The sequence below is a fragment of the Watersipora subatra genome, chromosome 4 (assembly GCF_963576615.1).
Source record: "Watersipora subatra chromosome 4, tzWatSuba1.1, whole genome shotgun sequence".
Classification (NCBI taxonomy): Eukaryota; Metazoa; Bryozoa; class Gymnolaemata; order Cheilostomatida; family Watersiporidae; genus Watersipora; species Watersipora subatra.
In genome coordinates this window covers 10,973,482-10,990,111 of record NC_088711.1, presented here as the reverse complement: position 1 = coordinate 10,990,111, position 16,630 = coordinate 10,973,482, and the positions used below count along the sequence as shown (strand labels likewise).

The window sequence follows — 16,630 nt, the reverse complement described above, 5'->3', positions numbered from 1 at the left end:
CTATAACGTAAGCTATACAGTAGACACTCCTATAACGTAAGCTATACAGTAGACACTCCTATAACGTAAATTCCACTTAACCTAAGGAACCGGTGTAAAGTTTTTGCTTCGTACCACGCAAAAAAAATTGAGTAGAAAAAAGAAGCAAATCCGTTGCAAATGGATGTCAAAGATGCGCACTCTCCATCAACTTATTGTAAAATTACCCCAATCATGGTCTATAAAAACAGTGAGATTGATCAGAAAAAGGAGAAAGGTTGTCAAAGCAAACCAATAATACTGCAGTACGGTACAGCCCCCAAATAAAAAAGTTAGATTGTCATGTTTTTTTCTTTTTGCATGGCCAGAGGGGTGAGTTTGGAAAGATCTTTGAACGGATTAGGCAATTTACATAAACTTTACCGTTCTTATAACGTACAATCCCTATAATGTAAACGATCTTGGAACGCATTATTTACATTGTAGGCGCGCCCTACTGTATTAGCCTGTATTGACAAGCTGTTGTTTTTGCGTAGTTGTCCCCACGTCGAGCAACAACAGCTTGTCACAAGACGTACTGCACCTGATGCATCAGCTGCACTTATAGGGAGTTGTTCTCGTCCGTCTACGCGGCTTGGCCGCGATGTTATGTCGGTCGCTCTATTGGTAATCATAACGGATTTCACGCAAAAATTTATGTAGAAAAAAAAACAAGATTACAACGTTTAACCAAAGACCAGTTTTTGTGATAAACTTTAGTAGAACTTGAGAATAAAATAAACTTAAAATAAAATCCATTAGAACAAATAAAACTGACCGATACAAAAATAGAAATAAAACTGACTGAGCGCACAAATAACGACATGTTTAGTCGCTGTTGTTGCCTAAGTTCTCAAGGTCTACTAAAGTTTACCGCAGAGACTGGTCGCTGGTTAAACGTTATAATCTTATTTTTTCTACATAAATTTTTGCGCAAAATTCGTTATGATTACCAATGGAGCGACCGACATAACATCGCAACCAAGCCGCATAGACGGATGAGAATAACTCCTTATAAGTGCAGCTGATGCATCAGGTGCAGTACGCCTTGTGACAAGCTGTTGTTGCTCGCCGCTCGACGGGGGGACAACTACGCAGAAACAACAGCTTGTCAAGACAGGCTACTACTGTATATGCAACTGAGGATGAGCAGAAATATCCAAATGGAACCCTAACTTGTTATGCTGCAGAGCTCAAGTACTAAGGCTACGGGTCACTTACAAAATAGAATTAGCTTTCCTTGCCATGTCCTCCTGAAACATGACAATTCCTTGTCCATCCATGAGCAAAAAGCAGAGTGTCTTTAAAGTTCCTAATACAAGGAGTGGCGACAAGCGGTCTTCCTTGCCATCTTGAATACTCGATGCGAGACGCTGTAACTACAAACACACAGTTAACTTATTGTGCTTAAAGACGCATTTGAGTACAATACTAACTGCGCTTTCGAATTCTAAATGCATAACCAAGGTCTTATCATCAAAGATAATGTTTACCCCCCTAATCGTGGTACACCACTCATGTAGGTGCATGTACTATTCTGAGGTTCACACTTCAGAAGAATCTAAAGCATCGGAACTAATAATCCAAAGGCGCCACAAAGCAAATGTTCGTAACACCATAGCACCTCTATTAACTGGCTTAACATCTATTAACTTAAAAAGTTAATAGAGTCCAGAGTTAATTGTGTTAACAATCTATTAACAAAATTAACTCTGGACATACATGTTGCCTACTATTACCACCACAAATTTCTGGTCAGCTGAGAATTGGTAGGCAATATATTTGGTTAACAAGCTTTAGAAGCACAAGAATGAAGAATGAGTGATAAGATGCCAATGATGTGTGACAAAGTAAAGACGCATAGAAGTGAGTGAACCAACAGGAAGCCCTACGTGTCTGAAGATGGGATTACTCCCACAAATACTGTACATTAAAAATGGAATTAACAGCATCACCAGCTACCTCTTCTCGTTCATGGACAGATCGGTTTTTTTTCTCACTGGTCAGGGTGAAGGTAAGGGAGAGGAGGCCAAACAGAGTGTTCCGGTTGATGGTAATGTCCTTGAGAGGAATTCCTAACTCTGTTGCTTCCTTGAGAAATAACAGAAGTAGTAAAGATCACAAAAAGAGAAGAATGAGAATGCAGAGCCTATTGGTATAAATACAGGAAATATTGATTTTCACGGTTGTACATAAAAGCATACAATAAAGACCAGTCACACTAAACTGCACCCATGGAGAGGCGCAAGCAAAATGTACAGATACAACACATGTATTATTGCAGGTACCCACCGAGAGAGTGAAGTCATTGAGCAATGTGTGCAGAAGAGAGGTGACAATTTCCAGCACCCGATCATCACCAGTTGATATATATTTGGCTAAAGCATCTAAAAAAATAATTATGTACACGAACTTAGGCAAACAGCTGACCGCTACCAGATATTGAGAAAGTTATCAATATTAAAGGTTGACTTGCAACAAAATTCACATTACTGTTATTTGGTATCAAAAGATTCACCATGTCTTACTCTGTGTTGTAGGTTCCAAATATGTAGAAATGTGATTACAAGCCCTTAAAAGCTCAAAAACGAAAAGCCGCCATAGATTGGAATCTCTTTATTTATTTGACGTATTCATTACAGTTTGGTTATCGTCTTGTCGCGTGATGTTCTCACGGGAATTGAAAGGCCAATAAAAAGCTCAATATAAAACTTATTGTAGCACTAGTTCATGACAAACACTTCGGGTTTTGCCGAAGACCCCGTATCAAATATAGATGCTCACTACTTTACAGTTTTGTTTTGGATTGGTCTAATCGGCAAGTCGTAATCTGATCACGTGACCTAATACTTCGCAAATAATTTCTGCAGCACTTTTCGATTATCACAAGTGACCAACAGGCTCCTCATGATTATCAGACAATGATATGTATTCCCCAAAGCTAAGGTTAAAAAATTAAACAAATTTTTACGGTAAGTTATAAGATATCAGTGCTAAAAGTGACAGCATTACAATGACGATAAAATAGACGCGTAAGAAGAATAGACATGGTTTTATTGAATGCGTGAAGTATATTTGTGAAAATATTTCGACGAATAAGGTTGTATAAAAGTGTAAACAGAAACCATCTACCACAGTTACGTCACATTTGAGCCGTTTTGGAAAGAGAATCCAAACTACGGCGGTCTCCGTGTGGCTGCGATTAACTGTTCGTTTTTGAGCTTTTAAGAGCTTGTAATCACATTTCCACATATTTTGCACCTACAACACAACAGAGTAAGACATGGTGAATCTTTTCATATCAAATAACTGTAATGTGAATTTTGTTGCAAGTCAACCTTTAAGATTTCAGTACTACATATGGAAATAGCGCAGGTGCCAAAGAAACTCTGGTAGCGATGTTACAAATGAATATAGGATAAGGGTTGACTGTGGAACTAAAGCTAAGAAAACTTACAATAAAAAGCATACGGTTGTACCTAAAGTGAGCTGGTTATACTTGAGAGTCTCTGGCTGGCACAGGTATGATTTGAAGGAAATAAGGAACTGGGTGATGAAGAGAAGGTCGCTGAGGGAGGAGGCCGGCAGCTCCTCGGGCAGAGCAATCGGCTGCCCAGGAGGTAGCATATCGGAGTCTACTAGTACCAAATCATCTTTCAGCTTCTGCAAAGATGGGAGTATAACCAGGTTTGCATATGTATGACACAACAGATCAAATGTTTTTTTACTATTCAGAAAAATCACCGAACTTGTACATTTGTTGATGTAAATTTATAAACAAAGGCATTTGCATAGAGGCATTCATAGGAAAAAAGATCGTCAGGTGTGCCATGAGAAATTATCAAAAAATAGTCATATTTCAAACTTCATCTGCATTCTTATTGTCACTATCATTTAGCCGTTACTATTTCATAAAGCTAATTTCCATAAAGCATTATGGTCATAAAACATGGCGAATAACTGCTCTCACAATCATTCTGAGACCATGACATGTGGCTGGTGAGTATAGTGGGTGGAGTATCACTCCGCGAAACTGAATGTCTAGAATTTGAATCCCTTGCACAGTAATCTTTTTTCTTAGATTGGCACAATTACTCAGAAACTTTGAAAGGTGGCTGATTAGCTCAGTTGGGTAGACAGTGTAAGAAGCTGAACATTATAGGTTTGAGACATACATTAGCCAACATTTTAGTCATTCTTATAATTGCATATACACAGAATGGCAAATCCAGATTCAGTCTAATAGCATTGAAAACTCCTTGCTGCTTCAACTCTCTAAGCCACACTCTGAGGCTTACCGAAATTGCGCAGTTAATTTGCTGGTTGCATAGCAAACACTAAAAGATACTGAATAATTTTTTCAGCAATATTCTCCACAAAATACAACCTATTTGATATCCTATATCTCCAAATTGAGTGGTTCATTAGTTTTTCAAAATCGGTAATCCAAAATGAAGGCGAAAATTGCCGGAGCCTAGTATTCAGCCTAATTCTTCTTATTGCTACGAAATGAGTAACACAATCAACGTGACTTTTGTTATGGGAAATCTGCTTTTCTGGAGTTCCTGATTCTGCTTCAACCAATCAAAAGCGATTTAGCAAAGTTTGTGATCAGCCGATTCGACTGGTAAGTTACTTTTTAAAACCATCGGTTTTTTACAGGCGGTTTTTGATTTCGGAAGTTTCTCAGCAAGCATTAGCTCTAGAAATAGTTTTATATGAAATAGCCCAATTCAGCTCGTTTATATTGTGCAAACGAAAAACCTCCCCACTTTAAGCTTCGAGGAATACAAGAGCATTGAGCATACAACTTCTACAATCTTACTCACAACTCGTCGTGGCGCTTGTTGGAAACATGTCCTCTGTTACGATAGTGCAAAATAATTTGATACCTTGTCATACTATGATGACAAGGTTTCAGTGCTCACTATGAAGGACATGGCTTACCAAACATGTGTAACACTATTTTTTGTTCTTATAACTAATAATCTCCAGCATTTTAGAGGCGAGTTAGATATTATTTCTCTAAATCATTATTTCCAATTTTTACGAAATGGAAGTAAAGCTAGCTATGTTATATATCATTAAAAAGGAAATTTTACGCTGAATAAGATGCACTTTACAGATTGAAGATATGCCATGACTTCTCAAATTATGAAAGACTATATATGGCCATGTAAACTTTGGAAATTTTCTATGAAAATTAATTCCAACTTTAAAGAGTTAAAACCAGGCGATTGTTATGAAACACCCTTCGTTTCATTTATGCAGGGTTTTAGCTAGAACTGAAGTTAAGGACATCTCTTACCCGAGCCTCCTGGATGTGCTGTTTTTTCTCATCCAAGCTCATGTGTTTCCTAAAAAATATAACTAAGACATCGATGATGTAGCCAAGTGAGCTCCTTGTCATTATTACTGCTAATAGCTGCATTGGAGTAAAACTATGGCAATAAACTGGGAAAGCGAGTGCAAACACGCTAAGCAAGATACACATGCGACCGCTAGAAGCAATAACGCAATGTAATGCCTGCGCGCCAAGAGGTAAAACCTTTCTGTTATGATGTGGTAATGGTATGCAAACAAAGTTGTAATGCAATAGGACATGGCTGAGCATAATAGAGCTCCATACTCATTAGCTGAATTTTTTTTTATAATATTTAACAATTTTCGTTTGCAGCCAGAACATACATTAACAACCGGGATAAGTTACAGAACTGGCTCCTTTTCATGCAGGAATGCTGACATTGGTGGTTCAAATTGATTTAACATTTTTCATGCTAGCTATACCCTTTCCACATGTTGGATTGGTGAATGATTATGGTCCTTGTAGGACAGCATGTTCCCAGACATTGAGTGTTGTTATCATGCAATTATTAATAAAGGTTGTTGATGCCCAGTTATGGGAGTACGTATAGTGCACACAGACCGTTCTTTACAATGTTGACTAACTGTAAAACCTCTATATCAACACCATGGCGATCTATATTTCAACCTTTTCCCTATGATGACGGTTTATTAGAGGTGACATTCAAATAGAGGGTAGTATTGTATTTATCAAATAGCCTTTCAGAATTTTAGGAAAATAAATTTAACCCTTTTACGGGCAAAGCAAACGTCGCCTATATTTGGCACATTCTTTCGGGCAGAGCGAAATTAACCCTTTTAGATTTAACAAATCTGCTATACTTACCTCCAACTTGTCATAGACCTCTAATTATGTATTGGGAAGCTGAGAAATGTCTTTATCAGTTGATATCTATTACTTGAAATTAACCTACGATGATCTTATAGCCTGCGTTGCAATTTTTTGAAGCATTCAACTTTTTGTTTCATTATTTTATATTTAAAGCATATTTTTATATTCTTATTAAAATACTTAACAATGTTATATAACAGCTCATTCCACTCACTGATATGTTTGCTACAGTTTGCAGCCAAAACTGGTTTTTTATGTGCATCAGAAGATGAAATATAAGCGTCAATCCATTGAAAGCCGAGTTTAGATAATGCCAATGGTGCCATCAAATAATATTCTATAAATCTACAAACTTGTTAACTATATTAAAATAATCTATTAAATGCTACAAATATGTATTCAAGAACAAGTGACATAAACAAACCATATTAATAATACATGCAAAAACAAAAATTAACATTTTTGAACCAAAAACATTTGTATCGTTTGCTCGACCAGTTGCGTTCTGATTGTTGCTTTCAATGAAACGAATATCTTCTTTTGGTTGTTCAATACCTTCCACAATGTCTTCCGACCTCAAATCTTCTTCTGCATTACTGAACTAGTCAATATTAGCATCTAAACATTTTTTTTAGCAGAGCAAAACTTACGCATCGCCATTGAGAATACTTTTTGTACAAATGAGACAATTTTAGCTCATTGATACAGCTTCCAAGCTAACCACAAGTATTAGTCTCAAAATAGTAGTACAGATTCCATCGTAATTGCTAAACTGTTTTTCATAAAAGTCGAAGTATTTACACCGCGTTAAAAAAGAACTACTATTAGCCCGATACAGTTATTAATTATTTTTATGGCGTTGCTTTCAAAGTTTTAACAAAAAAAAACCGGTAAGCTTTGGAGTTAGAAAATGGACATCAATACAAACAGTAACCACGAAATAATTAACTGTAAATAATGTAATCGAGTTACTATTAGTATGATTTTGTGGACAGTTTTCTACTGATCACTTGCTGTCTAGGGTTCATCAACATCAAAAACTGTCAAAGTGGCAGTGAAGTAGAGGGGGTGTTCAATGAAAGAGTGGCACTCTATTTTCAACCCTTCGCCTACAGTGACGGTCAAATGGAGGTGGCATTCGAATGGAGGTTTTACAGTATTTTCAAAAGTTAATGAGCTGAAACTCTGATGTAAGAACATCTCATGGAGGCTTATGAGGTGGTGATAGTAAACTCTGTAACAACATTTTCCCAACATTTCTAGACTGTTGGCATACTCACATCTTTGCTCTGTTCGCCATGGACCGTGCCTTCTTCTCTACTAAGGCCTTCATAGGAGAGGGCAAGAGGGAACGCTGTGGCCCAGTGAGTTGTTTGACAGCCAAAACAACGCATCGCCTCTGAACCATCTCATTGTTGTCCTTCACCGCTTTCCTATATCTGCAGGAAGATAACATGCCTCACACTGAATACTCAAATTAAAGATATCATACTAGGAATCTTATGCGTACATAATAGACACTACAAGCCAAGTCATTCACTCATATCATCTGTAACATGTGTTCAACTTAACCAGCAATTGAGTTTCATGACAGTAATCAATACTAGATGTACCAGATCATGGCTTAAGCAATGACTATGATCCATGGCTATCTTGAGTGCCCCATTCAAGCATGAGGGTTGCTAAAGTAAATTAATCTTTTAATGAACATTCTAGAATAAAGAGTAGTGATGCTTGACAGGAAGCACATACACTCTTCCTAACATAACTTCTAAATTACAAGACAAACATTATAATAAAGCCTGATTGCTCATAACACGCACCGATCAAGCTCATTTTCAAGGCTTAACTAACGTGAAGATGAATCTCCAACCAAGGAGATTCATTCTACTACGTTTAATGTAGAAGTCGTATTACGGTATGTTTCCTATGATGAAACATAAGTTCATTTGGGTAGTCACCAAATTTTTCTCCACCCATCATCCAACTCATCGATTCAGCTAATGATAGTGCAAGCTATATTCCGCACAAGCCTAAACATCATTACATTATCATGAACAACAGACCAACGGTATCGATCTACCTTTATTCAAACAGGAGGCTATAAAAGCTATGACTACCTAATCATCCAATCCCATTACCAACAATTTTATAAAACCTCTAATATGTTTGAATCATCCCCAAACCTAAACAATTTTTTCATTTGAACAAATGAATTTCGTTACATAAATTTGTTCTAGATTTCATTAGAGACTCATCCTCGCGTGACCTAGGCATACGCTTACATGAACACAAGCAACAGTAAAATATCAATTGCCTTACTTTCTAACGATCTTGGGAGTTGGTGGAGCCATCGAAGAAAAGCCGTCAGTAGAGTTGGAAGCTGAGACACGGGCTAGGTCAAAGAGTGTCAACTGTTTTAGTGCAACTGTGCTGGGCTAAAAAACGGCATGATAAAACTCAAAAAAGGAAAACTCAAGTTTCAACTCAAACTCAAGTCAGTTAAAGAAAACTCAAGTCTCAATTCAAACTCAGTTAAGAAAAAATTAGGTCTATAGAGAGATTGAGCTTTAACAACACACCAGTAATGCAAAACAAACCTCAACGTACCTTTAGCAAGGAGACAGGCTTCTTACAGTCCTGCTTGGAGCCAAGACCTTGAATAGTTATTACCTCACCGGCTCCTGCTTCCGTAGACCCTGCTTCCGTAGACGCATTTTTCACAATGATGGAGATAGCAGGCATAGTGAGCGCTTGCTTGGGAGCTAATTTCGTGGCAGTAGGTGCCCCCTTAGCTTTACTAGCATCCGGCGAAGAAGAAGATAGAGACGAGTTTGATGAAACAAAAATCTTTCGCTTTGGAGTTGACTTCAGGGTAGTAATTTCAGGAACCTCCTCTTTTACAGGTGTTGCCTTCCCACTAGCAATCTTCTGTACTTGTACGCTTGATGAAAAGAGGGTGCCATTTCGGTCTGTGATATCTACTACCTCAGTGACTGCTGACCGTAGGTGTGGAGAGCAAGAAGATACATTATTTGAAACGGATTTTGCGGTACTTCGATGATTTTTAGAAGATTTTGGTGTTTGTTTGGAATTAGCAACCTTTGTCGGAGTTTCATTCTGCTTAGTAGGAATTTTATCTTGCTTTGGGGTAGTTGGACTGTCAACAATTTTTATGACCTTGACAAAAGCATCTAGTGTATTTCTTTGTACAGCCTTTCCTTTAATAATCTTTGATTTTTTGCTGGGTCCTGTTGGTGAAGAAAGTCGCCTCTTTTTTGCCTAGAACAGTGAGAAGAGTTAATCGACTTTTCAAAAACTGAACTGCACCCAATATGCATGTAGATGCACCCATAAACTTGGCAGATCAAAATTGAAAATAGGAGACATTTTAAGAGCCGCTGGTTCTGAAAATGACTTACACTCATTCATGCAGCCAAACGTGCCATCTATCATTAGAATAGTCAAACCTCTTCTTATGAACATCACAACAAACAAATTTACTAGATGTAAAACTTAAGCAAATAGTTAATTCTGAGTCTGAAGTAGTTTCCAACAAATGGCATTCCAAGTTATTGAAATATTGCAGTTTGGTTAGTAAAAGTAAAAATGTTGACAAAAAGTTGAAGTGAAAAGGCAAAAATAAAAGCAATATAAAAGCTTAAATTGTTAAAAATTCACTTAAATCAAGTAAAAGTGAGTTACATAATGTATCCATATGACTTTTTCTTTCCCTCCTCCTTACCACTGAACATACTCATTGCTGAGCCTATACTTTCACTTTAATTGCCTCTAAAGTGACATCACAATAAAAAACCCTTATTTACCATTACGCTGGTAGTCCCATACACCGTGAGAGATCATCATGCGTAATAACTAGAGTTGCACAATGATCGTGTTAATTAAACGATTAACGCGATCAATACAAACAAACGATTAACTGAGTTGGGCCAATTAATCTTCAATTAAAATGCAACCGAGGTGACGATCTTGACGTGGTTCCTTTCCTTTGCACTGTTTAGTACCATACGTTAGTAATACTAACGTAGCAGGTTACTACCATTTAATTCACTAACAAATAAATATTATGACAAGCAACACTTCCTTACCAATAAATTACAACCACAATTATTTTGCACTCAACTATAAAAACACAAAGTGAGTCGCTAACATTAAACTTGTTTATACAATACAATGCAAAAGCGCCGTACCGTACCGATCTAGCCGGTGAGCGGCCATGTCGTTAGCTGTACGAACTTGTTTTTAGGTAATAGCAACAAAAGCGATTTCAGTATTATTTAATACGTATCTTACAGTCTATTTTTTGTTTATTTCTAAAAAACTTTTGTAAGCAAATTATACATGTACATGTATTTTCATTTTTTTTTTAAATCACAATCATATTTTAACTTCAGAATATTAGTATTATAAGATTGACATTTTATTGGAACATGAAAGCAGAAAAATCTCTTCCACCCTAGGTAGCGCATTTCTGTAAATTGTTGGAAGCGTAAACAAGAAAGTGAAGTATATGCCAGAAAGAATTTGCCTACCACCACAGCACATCATCATTAAGATATATTTTAACTAACTCTCATCCTACCGCACAGAAATCATCACCAGCTGTTGCAGACAATAACTACTACTGTCCCCTGGGAGTGGCTATTCTCTAAAGCTGGCAATATTGTATGTAGGAAGAGGGCATCTCTTTATTCAAGTAATGTGAATGAACTGTGCTGCCTCAACTCTTGGCTTTCATTGACGGTTTTCATACTCATAATAATTATTACATTGTAACTTATGTACATTGTACATAAAATGTACTACTGCTAACAATTGTCTCAAATATAATTAGTTTATATGTAGCTGTATTATTTGTTTTTGAATACGCAGGTTTTTACTAGATTAATTCTAAGATTAATCGAAGATTAACTGGTTCAGACCAGTTATTAATCGCGATTAATTTTTATAATCGTTGTGCAGCTCTAGTAATAACCATGTGCACAATTATTACTTATTAAGGCAAGGTGGTCGAGGGGTGCAGATGGTAGTGTGTTTCGCTAGGAATTTGAATATCTGGGTTTGATTTGAATCCAGATTTGACACGAATAATGAAGCGTTGAATTAATGTGGATGAACTGTTGTAACAACAAATCCAATTGGTTAGTACTAGTAAGTGCTGACTACAATGTTTTTCGCTACCGTGAAACTATCTGTTCATAACCAAATTTTCTTCTAAAAACAAGTAGAGCAGCCATGTTCTACAAACCTACATGAATTTATTTATTTATTTTACGCGTGTACAATTTGGTTATGTTAAATTGATCAGAGTTTAGCTACTGAGTCTCTCCTAACGACTGCAGTGTTCAACTCAACTTTGTATAGAAGAAATGTTTGATACAGACTGACAAAATGAATGAGACCTCTTAGTCGTTGGCAACTATCAGATTAATGTTCAACAGAAACATATAATTACAGAATTAATCAGAATTCTTAAAACCACAATCTGTTCATGCTGATCTAACATTAAAGTATCAACAAAATTCTGTTATGAGTTCAAGGCTGGTTCACACTATATCGCTGTACGTCCGTCTTAATCCCACAATGCATCAGTGATCGTGCGTGATAACATCGCTCGCACTATCCCAAACTCATCAGCATTTACATCAGCGAATAGTCCGCAGATATACCATTCTCATTATACAATGTAGTCGAAAAAACGATAAGATACTAGTCCCGCAGCAACTGTAATGAAAGGAAATATAGATCAAGCAAAACGCGTCACCAAATGGTGCACATTGCAGACTGTCGTGGATGCTCAGCATACTATCGGTAAATTTGATAGCTGTAAACATTTCCCAGCGTATATGTGTTGTCTCAACAATGCCATCGCTATACAGCGCACACGGCTGACAAGTAATTGCTGAAAGAACAATGCAGACATATGGCAATATAGTGTAAACCAGCCGTTAGTAACAACATAAACGGGATGAGTTTCACCCGTTATTATAGGTAGTCTAGAGAAATGTAGCCAACCACTACATACCGATGATTTGACATCCCAGTGACCAATGGAATCGGAATCTCCTGACACATATCGTGCTTGAGATATAACAAACTTCCGGATAGCGTCTGAAGATGGAAGCTTACCAATTCGTCTGAAAATGATACAAACTTTATTTTATCATTCTACAATATGATAGATGTTGTAGTTCCTCTACGTTTGTGAGAATTGAAACAAAATCGAGTTCGGTTCCTATCAATGAACCAAGTCCTGCACTACATAACTTGAAACGAAAATTTTAGTTCACAATCAACAAAATAATCAAATCTTACAAGCTAATTTCGAAAAAAAAACTTACGTCAGGGCTTGTGGTGGAATAGAGCGAACAATCTTGTCATTAACTTTGACCGAATATTTTAGATTACTTGTTGAGGAAGCAAAGTCATTTTCTTTGTCACTAGAAGGAGATACTGTGGCGTCAGTTGACAAATCTATTTTCTGCAGCAGAGAAGAATGGGAGATTACCAAAAATGCATACTTGAACATTTTGATTGGTTAAAATACTCAATATTCCTAAATCCTATATATTGATTTTCATTACAAACAGACTAACAATATAGAAACAAGAAGGCCTGACGTTTTGCAGTTACCATTCATATACTACAGTGCACCCTCGGGATACGATTACCCTGATATACAATTTTTTCACCTAACGATGTTGAACATTGTGAGATATTCACCTCGCTATACGAATTTTATTTCACGATACGATTTTGAGAAAAGTTTCGCCCAAGTCAAAATTTGGCGGCCTGCACGTCGAAATAACAAAGACACCGAAATACGGTTCGCCAAAAACATTTTCACAACGTTTAGAAGAGAAACGATGACCGACTTCTCTCAGGTCAGCATTCCGCATGGGAATTTTGTGTAAAATAGACAAGCGTGAGCAAATATTCATTTTTAGCATTATACTCTCTTTTACTATATACTTTTAGTCAGCATACGTATATAACTACAACTATCTATATTTAATTTGTTAGCTATGGAATCTGAGACCGATACAAACGTTACAAAACGAAGGAAAAATTATTTCCATATCAACAAAGTTGGAGGTCATAAATAAGAAGAAAGCACCCGTATTGTTAATATTGTCAAGGAATATGGTCGCAACCAATCAACATTTGCAGTTATTATTAAAACAAGAACTCCATTAAAGCAAGCACAAGGAGGAGCTTACGACTGACGATTTGAAGGAGTTGGAAAGCCATGCACGCGATCAGTATTCAATCAAGAGGAGCAACCCTTTAGTATGGGCGAGAGCCGAGGAAGTAGAAGATACAGGAAAACCTACATCGGCAGAAATATTTCAAATGTTTAATTTGCTGATGTGGACTGGTACATGTACATAAAACAATGCGTGTGTAATGTATATCATTATTTATCTTCATTGTGTGGCATGTTTCTCATGTTTTATTCATTTTATGTTTTATTTATTTAATTTTCTGTTCTATTTTCTTGTTTAACCATGTCTTTGCAGTCGGGCCTGTTCTCTACTACGTAAATACAATTCATCGTATGTATGTAACTCATATATAACTAGCTACTCAAGATAGTTGACGCATCCACATTACTTTCTGGAACTTACTAAAGCCCTGTCCTCTAGGGTATAAATACGTACAAACTTTCTATGTATGGTTACATTGATTCTTGTGCACATTTCATACAAGACAAACTACTATACCACCTTCTCTGAATCCCTTTACAAGCGTTAGCTAGCGAGGAATTTTCTGCATTGCACCAGCAATTTTTTCTTTTAAACCAGTAGAAAAATTGGACAGGAATGGACAACTTCTTTTAGCCTGCTAAAAAAAATCCCAATTCATTACGTATTAAATTTATTTTCAAGTGTACAGCAACATAATTAGCATTGATACCTTTTTGCTTCCTCTCTACTTCACTCACTACATGTACCAGCTAAAGCCACGTTACTCCAAAGGTATGTTCGTCCTGTATGGTAAATAAAATTTCATTTTTCTTTTCGGTAGCCATTAAATGGTCAAGTGTGTGAGAAGCCGCTTTTGATAACTGCATCACTCGGCCTTTAATATTGAATTAGGTTGAAAAAGGTTTTAACCAGACACGCTAAATTTTATAGTGAAAGTGAAGATGGGACCTGCTGAAGGATAAAATTTCGTGACAAAAAGTTGAAATTCAGTAAAATAGTTCAAAATACATACTAAAACTTAGTTTTAAGTGTGGGTTTAGCAAGCTAATCTTACTTGAAGTGAATTCAAAGTTTATGTTATGCGTACCTTTTGAAGGTAAGAACTCCTTACCGTACGTACTGCATTTGGTTCACACATTATAATTTTGCATTTTATTGCAGATTATAACCATCAAAATACACTAAATACAATACAGGCACTGTAGGTAACTATAATTACTAAAGTTAACATACTATTTTGTTGCTAATTGTCAATATGTACAAATTTTTATAAAATTTTTACCAGGGGAGGTTTGCATTGTACAATTACAATGGTCACTATACCCCTACATACGAATTGTTCACTATACGATGCCAACTCTGGAACGGATCAACATCGTATCTCGAGGGTGCACTGTATTTGCAATTTTTGTTGTCCTTACCCAAAGTCAGATTAAATGTAGTGCTGCCGAAAATAAAAAACACGCTGTCTGAAATAATAGTGGTCAGTACATAAATGTGAGACTCACGCAAGGAGTTGGGCGCTCGTGAACAGCAGTTATTTCGCCTCTAATCACTTTGTTGTCAGCTTTGAAGTTAACCTCGTCTCCAACATAAAATCTTTTTTTCAGACTCTGCTGAAGCTTTTGAATAAGTGAGTCAATGTTGTCAACACCTGCAATCATATCTTAAATCAGCTCACCATAAAACTTAACTTAGTTCAGCATCTCAAGTCTTTCTCTTCCGTAACATACAATAACTGTGATGCTTGTTGGACTATACCATAAACACATCTGAATGCACACGCATAAATTCATTCAACATTTGAATAAAACTGTTTAAAGGAGTGCTTCAAATTCATTATCAACTCAATTACATAAACACTCATAAAATGTTAAGGTTTTCTTATTAAAGAAAACAACAACTTTTTAACATTTTGATTCAAGTCAAAACTAACAAATAAAACTTCCTTAGTTTGCCCTACACATAGTGGCAAGGTCAGAGTTGAGTGACTACATACTATACTGCTGCTTACGCAATTGTTTACATAAGCAAGCAGAGTTAAAAATTGCCTGTTTTATACTTGTATGGTAACTAGAAAGGAATTTTGCATGCCCTGCTTTTACAATATTAACCTAAGTTTGCTTCAAACAAAATTAGTATTGCCCGCCTGCCTATTTTATAATCAGCTACCTAGAAAAAACAATGACCTCTATACATTATTGACCCTTGCTTCAGATCATGCAAAAGCGTACAAGAGTATTTAATGAGAAAATTACTCTGAGTCAGAATTGAATCATCTGTTTGATAATAACTTTAACATAATACATATATACAGGGATGAAGTCACACCTTCTATCATTTATATGACCTAAATGAGATACAGAGGTATCAGGGTCCTCCCCAGAAATTATACAAGCTTGTAGAGAAATGTTTCAGCCTCTCAATGCAAATTTAATAAATGTTTAAGGTACAAGTTCTGCTCTTGAATACGCACGTCTTTACAGGGCATTCGTTGCCATGGGCACTCAGTTGTGAAAGGGTTAGCTAGAGGGGGAGACAATAATTAGTTGGGGTGGTCCGCCCTTCTGTTTCAGCTGGTGAGAACCCTTGAAGTTAATATTCCTTACGAGTAACCTGAATTCATATTAAAGCCTGTATAGATGACTCACTGTGTCTGACTACATCAAGAATAGGCTCTTGCATATGCAAAGGTAGGGTCTTCTGTGTCTTTGCCATATTGTAACTTTCACATCACTAGGGCTATAAAAAAGCATACAGATATTGTGTAAATTTGACCAGAACTGATTTAGAATGTAGATGATGTTAATGTATAAACAAATTGGTGTACAATACAACTTTATATGCAACCTATCTGGACAAACATTCAGTAGCCTGTTGTATCCAGTATGCCATTTATTATCTATGGTATGCTTTCTGTTCACTGATCTACTACACAGTAAAACCTAATAGTCAATAAACGCGTTCTAGTAGCATATTTTACTAAAACTACGTATTTTATGAGATTATATGCAACAAGTTGGAATTGAAGATTTGCTTAATTTAGTTAAAGTTAATGAAGATAGCCGAGTTCTGCCTGTACATATAATAAGTGAAATAAATACAACTTGATCCTATGCCAAAATATACAATAGACAACTAATTTCAATGCCTCACTCTACTATTGATTGATCGACAGGTGATGTTT

The 16,630-nt window shown here is 36.4% G+C and overlaps 1 protein-coding gene across 1 annotated transcript in view; it reads right to left on the bottom strand.

Moving 5' to 3' along the window:
* Nucleotides 1-16,161, bottom strand: part of LOC137393918 (tyrosine-protein kinase BAZ1B-like) — a 46,034-nt gene extending 29,873 nt beyond the window's left edge. The window contains exons 1-12 of the mRNA XM_068080631.1: nt 16,095-16,161; nt 14,952-15,097; nt 12,577-12,716; nt 12,261-12,372; nt 8,825-9,496; nt 8,537-8,652; nt 7,495-7,653; nt 5,327-5,375; nt 3,498-3,681; nt 2,311-2,405; nt 1,981-2,109; nt 1,240-1,397 (exon numbers count right to left, since the gene is read on the bottom strand). Of these exons, the coding sequence (XP_067936732.1) occupies nt 1,240-1,397; nt 1,981-2,109; nt 2,311-2,405; nt 3,498-3,681; nt 5,327-5,375; nt 7,495-7,653; nt 8,537-8,652; nt 8,825-9,496; nt 12,261-12,372; nt 12,577-12,716; nt 14,952-15,097; nt 16,095-16,161 (2,027 nt within the window). The remainder of the gene's footprint in view (nt 1-1,239; nt 1,398-1,980; nt 2,110-2,310; nt 2,406-3,497; nt 3,682-5,326; nt 5,376-7,494; nt 7,654-8,536; nt 8,653-8,824; nt 9,497-12,260; nt 12,373-12,576; nt 12,717-14,951; nt 15,098-16,094) is intronic.
* Nucleotides 16,162-16,630: the final 469 nt, after the last annotated feature.